Below are 6,096 nucleotides of genomic sequence, written 5' to 3'. Positions count from 1 at the left end.
TTATGGATTTGAGAAGCACAAGTAGTAGCCAAAATATCCTGTAATAAAAGTCTGGTGCGGAGAAGAGCAAAGCTGGTGTGGGAGGAGACAAGGGATCCCAGAAGGCTTGCACTGAGGGACATGCGAGCCATCCAACAGCTTTTCATTCATGAAAATGCAATTCAGCACCAACACTTGGGTGTAGCCCAGCTGAGTGAATTCAACCAGTGTCATGTGTGCAAACTTGTAGGTTTGATCTGAACACTGCCGGACACTGTTCAATTCAACTTTCCTTATGGGATTGTGCTGGGCGAGTATGAAGAGCGCTGTCAGAAGCTGGAAGTGGCGGTCAGCAGTGTCTCGACAGGCGTTATAGGAGTCTTCATTCAGAAGGATGCTGGTGGGAAATGCCTGCAGACAGAGAGGATGAGATTTGTGGAAAGGCGCTGGAGCTTCTGTCCGATCTGTGCTCGAGAGGAGAGGTGCAAGATAAAAACTGCCTGGATTTCACCTACTATTTTCGCGATCTCGGGAGACCGAGATATTCGGACTCTGGTAAGGAAATAGTTTTATTCCTGTCGTCAAATTAAGTTTTACTAATGTTTTGTGTATCGTAACTATTCAAATCATATTTAAACAGTCGCGTTCAGCTGCTCTCAAACCACATACGACCCTTAAACTTGTTGTCATGGCACTTTCAACATTTTTTTTACTTGCTAGAAAGTTATTAGAAGCAAATTTCCTTATTTAAAATATGTACATTTCATTAATGCGTTCGGCTAATTAGCAGCTAGCATTGGAGATTGTTGTCATATATAACCACACCCAATAAATTGTCTAAAACAAACAGTATTTATTAAGATTAACGCTGATATTAAACTGTTGTCGTCAACGTCAACACAATTCAGGTTACTAGATTTTTTATTTTATTTTTATTAAACAGACTTAAATCATTTTTTTTTTCTTAAATTGAATGTACATTGAAAGGAAATAAAGTTATTATTTTAAAATAAATGTGATGGTTCGCTGTGAATTCTGGAAAAAAATATAGATAGATATAGACATTAATACATCTATTTTATTAGTGTAGTCAGGACAAGTGTACACACACACACAAAACAAGCCCCAATCATCAGTCCAGTATTAATGACCTATTTAGAGCTGTCCTGTATTTTAGCATTTGAAAATGCAGCCTACATTCATTCAGATTTGATTCTGCAGCCTATCAGATGCAGTGTAATTTTAGCACTAATATTCTTGCAGGAACATTAATAACCTTTTTTGTTGATTTATGCATTCAGAAGTTAAATTAAGCATAAAATGATTATACAGGCATTCAACGTTCCTAGAAGGCTTCACAGGAAACTTGTGAATCCCCAAAACAACCTGTCATCGATGACAGAAATAGAGCATTGCCTGGTTCAGTATGAAGTATATGGGCTTAACTAAACATTAGCTTCACTGAACCTTCATTCATAGATCACAGCCTCTCCTCAGACGCTGTCGTCTTCATCCTCAGAGACACAGAGCGGTCGACAGGAAGCCATTAGGATTCCACCCCACCCTGCTACTCTGTACACTTTCTCCCTTACGATTACCCAGCATTGACATCCGTTAATACGAGGAGAACGATTCATACTAGTAATTCGGTTCAGAGGGACCCAGTAATTATACTCTTAGCCTGACGGGAATTCACATGCGTCGCTGCAAAGTGCCTGAATGGAGGAAAGCATTTTGTAATGGAACCCAGGGGTACCAGGCACTTTGAGAGGTTAATAACACATCACTGTAATGGATAGACAGTTCAGATGTCATGGTGTGGACACATATTGACAGGTATTTGTGTAACTGACGGTTCAAACACAGGAAAGACAGCGTTTCGTTCTCACACGGGCAAGTTTGTGACATGTCCATGAGCCATGCTGATAATATGTGCCAGTGAAGGGCTATTGACTGTGAAGGTTGTGTACTATTATGTGAGTCTCATTTATTCTTAGCTATAGTTTCTACTACCGTTGACATCTGGACTGTCATAAAAGTCTTCGATTGGTCGACTTATAAACACTTCTTCCTTGCGGTGGAAAAAAACTTTGTGTCTTGCTGTCAAATTCGCAAACAGCCTCCGGGCTTCGTTCTGATTGGCTATCAGCTGCTAGCATCTGCGGTCTGCCACCTGGAATTACAGAAGCAGAAATAAAAAGATGTCGTGAGAGGTTGAGCTGGATGAATATTGACTTTTGAACTACCTACATGCTCGTAATACGTATGGTGCGCGATTAAATAGTGTTTTTGTGTTCACATGTGAACAAATACGCACATGTGTCTGGATTTATGTCACACCTGCTGATGCTCAAGCAGACACCTGCTTGAAAATATGCATAACAATATGATCTCTGGGAATGTAGTATAAAATGAACATGCGAATTAGAATTGGAGAGGCAATTTGTCGGGAAGGTCTGGCTCTAATCCACTTGACACCTTAAATCCAATGTCTTGACTTCTCTGGCAAGTGTCCCGACCTTTCTTGGAGACATTCAGGTGTGCTTACCTCAGCTGGAGGGCTCATGTTTCTCTGATTCATATGTAAAAGTGAGTTCATCTTTGCTCAAAGGACAAAAAAGACGGAGTAAAGAGAATGCAATCTGTTTTTCTTTTTTGGAGAGTGATGGTAAACATTTGCTTTAAGCCAGTGTCATTAATCTTGTGCTGGATAAGTGAATAATGTGATGTCAGAGCTTAGAAATGAGTTTAGTCTTGTGGGATTGTAGAATCGTTTTGAAACCATGAGACACAATCTTTAGTTTCCCTATTTGTAACCAACACAGATGCAACATGAAGATGTTTCCATAGAGATGCACTGATCTTTCTAAATGCTTGCTGTTAATGCTTTAAAACAAAAAAATATCCATATTGACTGAACAAGCTTAATTGTATTTGACTCCTTTTAAATCAACCATTTCAACCAATTTTGGAAATGTGATTTCCAGTTATACAAGTATAACTCTTAGATATTTAAAAGGAGAAAGAGCTAAAAATAAATGTTTCTTACATTTTAAAAGATATTTAAAATTAGGAATGATATCTGACAACTACGCTGTCATAAATTGTGCTTTCTTTAGCTCACATTACACACACACAAAAATGTATTTCTCAAGCTAGTCAGGCTAATGCACATTCAGTAGTAAACAAACTGGCGATGCCTCTATAAAACAAAGGCAGTTGGACCTTTTAATTTTAAGTGGGACTTCTATTTGTCTAACAAACGTTTGATTGGCTCTTTTAACTGCAAGGCGGGCTACGGCTGTCATCTTGAATGCTATGATTTCTCCCATTTTTTTTTTTTTTATATGGGTGGACATCATATCTGTTTTATGTTGAAGCATTTTATTTTATTTTTTTTACCAAAGATGTCTTCATGAAAGCTCTCACACCAAAAACTTGATTCACACTTGATTCATTTGATGTGAGCTATTAGTTGCTCACCTGCTAGTCACATCTTTGAGGCATTTTACATTTCACAAAAGTTTTGTTATCTTGTAAATTTCATTAGCACTTTTGCCACATTATAAGATGCCCTTTACTGTTTCATCATCTCAGCCAATAACTCATACCTTAATATTTATGATACTTGGAAATCAATATTGCATGATCATTATTTTTAAGTTCAGAGTTAAGCTTGGTGTCCTATTTAGCTTACCTTCAGAGTCCCACACTGAAACAGTATGAAATATTATCGGACTGAATATGTGTCCCAGTGAGGCTGCTAGGCAGAGCATGTTCCCTGTTGCATCATTTATTCATATTGTATGTCCGTACCTTAACCTTAAGGACTTTCTTTTTTTTTTACCGCATACTTAATATTTTGTATGATCTGAGGTTGGGGTAAACCTTCATCCTTTTTTTTCTTCCAAAAATTTTACAATTTAAATTTTTTTAATATTTTTATATATATCTAAAAGTGTGTGTGTGATATATATATATATATATATACATATATATATATATATATATATATATATATATATATATATATATATATATATATATAATAGTATAAATGGATTTGTCACAATGGTTCCACATCAAAATGGCCAACAAATTACATAGCATGTTTAACACAGAAGGAATGTTGTTGTATTCAAAGTGTGCTGGATGTCATGCACATAGTTTAGTGCACTGTTTCGAAGCCCATGGTTAATTTACGGTGTCATTGAAATCCCACTGAGTCTATTAAAGTCTGCCGAACAGTGTTGAATGCTACTAATACTGATTACACACTGACAGCAGTACAAAAGGGGAGAAATTATTAATCCATTCAATTTATGATTTCCCAGTATGAAGCCTTCAGGAGGATCTGTTTTGCCAAATGACTCTAGCTTTTATGAGCACTCATGAAATTTCAGAACAGCTAAATCAAGAGGCCAGCACTTAATATCTAATGCAATGCTATTCTCTCATGATTTATTGGTAAGTATATTTCATCATTATTATAAAAACAGAAAGAGCCAAGATGTTTTGAAAGAATATTTCCCTGAGTTCATTATTTAATCATTGTTTTCTGAAAAACACAAAATGAGATGTTTAGTAGAATGTTCACACTGCTCTTATGAAAGTGAATGGTGGCCACAGGTTTTATGATGCTTTTATTTTTGGTAATTTTGAAAGTTTGGCAGCGCCTGATTGCTTTATTATATGAAAAAGCTGCATAAATATCCCGCATAACATCTCCTTCTGTACTCTAGACAGGAAGAAAGTCACACAGGTTCAGAATAACATGGGTGTGAGTACATAATGACAAAATTGCATCATTTTTTAACTGAACTATCACTTTAAGGACACCCTAAGTCCATCTCAGGTGTGATAACCTGCAGTCTGAATGTATGCATTTTCTTTCCCCGGTATAGGGAGAAAAGATCGGAGTGGACAGAAAAGCAAGCAGAAGGCAGGGCAATCTGACGGGGATTCATTCAGTCCACACTAAAAGCATCTCTTCCTGGGTGGCCTAATTCAGAGAAACCATCTCAAGGGGTTGGAGAGAGAGAGAGAGAAAGAAAGAAAGAGGAAAGGAGGAAAAGATACATAGAAAGTCAGAGTGGATCTTAAATGTAGCATCTATTACTGTGCATTCAGCAGCTAGAGTTAAGCTTCAACTCCAACCCAGATATTAGAGATGTCCTCTACAAAATATCTGGATCGCAAAAAGTATTTAAAGTTTTCAGATTTCATTTTTAAAGAAAGAATAATTATTAAATGGCTTGTAACGGATGTCTTTATAGCATTTATTAAAGCTCGCTTGTTGAGTCCACCTATGATGCCAGGGGTCACCATTTGTAATGCCCAATCAAACAAAAACTTATAAGCTGCATAGAATATATACAGTAGTTGAAGTATATTGGCTAACTTTTGGCTACACAGACAGAGCAGAATAGAATACTAGCGCAAGAATTCTGAATAAAGTATACATTCTGCTAAAATATTTGTTGTTGGACATTAAATGTGACACATAGAATTTTACTTTCCTACATATAAGTGTATTTTTATGATAGCAGCAACTGTTAATCACTGGCTCAAATGAGTTAAATGTGTGTTCCTCTTATCAGTTAAAATATACTCTGATTTCTATTATAAATTTAAATTTTTAATTCAGTGATTTTAACTTTTGATTGTGTTTTTATGCTTTAATGCTTTAAAGAGCCATTTTAGATTGTAATGTTTTAATGTTCTAATAACCATAAAAGGTACAGCTGTCATAAATTCAGAGAGAAAGGCTGCATGGCTAGAAACTGCTGATCAACTGCATGCACAAGTAGCCACAATGTTAAAATGTCATTCGCCTACATTTTGGGCACAATACATTAAATAGAGTTGGTTGTAGCCTATTTTTTATTTATTTGATTATTTAAGGTGTATTTTCTGTATACTTTTATTTTTGGACCGATAATAAATTCAACTGACTGTATGTGAGAGAGTCAGTGGTAATATGGATGCGTTCCTATTGGTCAGAGTTAGAGGAGCTCAGCTTAGCCTGACAGTTAGCCTGCTCCGGACCAGGTTAGTTTGCCAGCATAAGTTGCCACAGTGACTGAGCTTGAGCTATGGTAATTTTGCTTTCAGAAA

At 36.5% G+C, this 6,096-nt stretch overlaps 1 protein-coding gene across 1 annotated transcript in view; it reads left to right on the top strand.

The window, feature by feature from the left end:
• The window catches only part of LOC306868242 (synaptotagmin-9-like), a 29,586-nt gene continuing 23,490 nt past the window's right edge, over positions 1-6,096 (top strand). The window contains exon 1 of the mRNA XM_079414330.1: positions 1-534. Coding sequence (XP_079270456.1) covers positions 387-534 — 148 coding nt within the window. The 5' untranslated portion in view covers positions 1-386. The remainder of the gene's footprint in view (positions 535-6,096) is intronic.

This window comes from Barbus barbus (assembly GCF_936440315.1).
Source record: "Barbus barbus genome assembly, chromosome: 50".
Classification (NCBI taxonomy): domain Eukaryota; kingdom Metazoa; phylum Chordata; class Actinopteri; order Cypriniformes; family Cyprinidae; genus Barbus; species Barbus barbus.
Note: the sequence above shows the minus strand (reverse complement) of the source record. Positions and strands in the feature narration are given on the sequence as shown.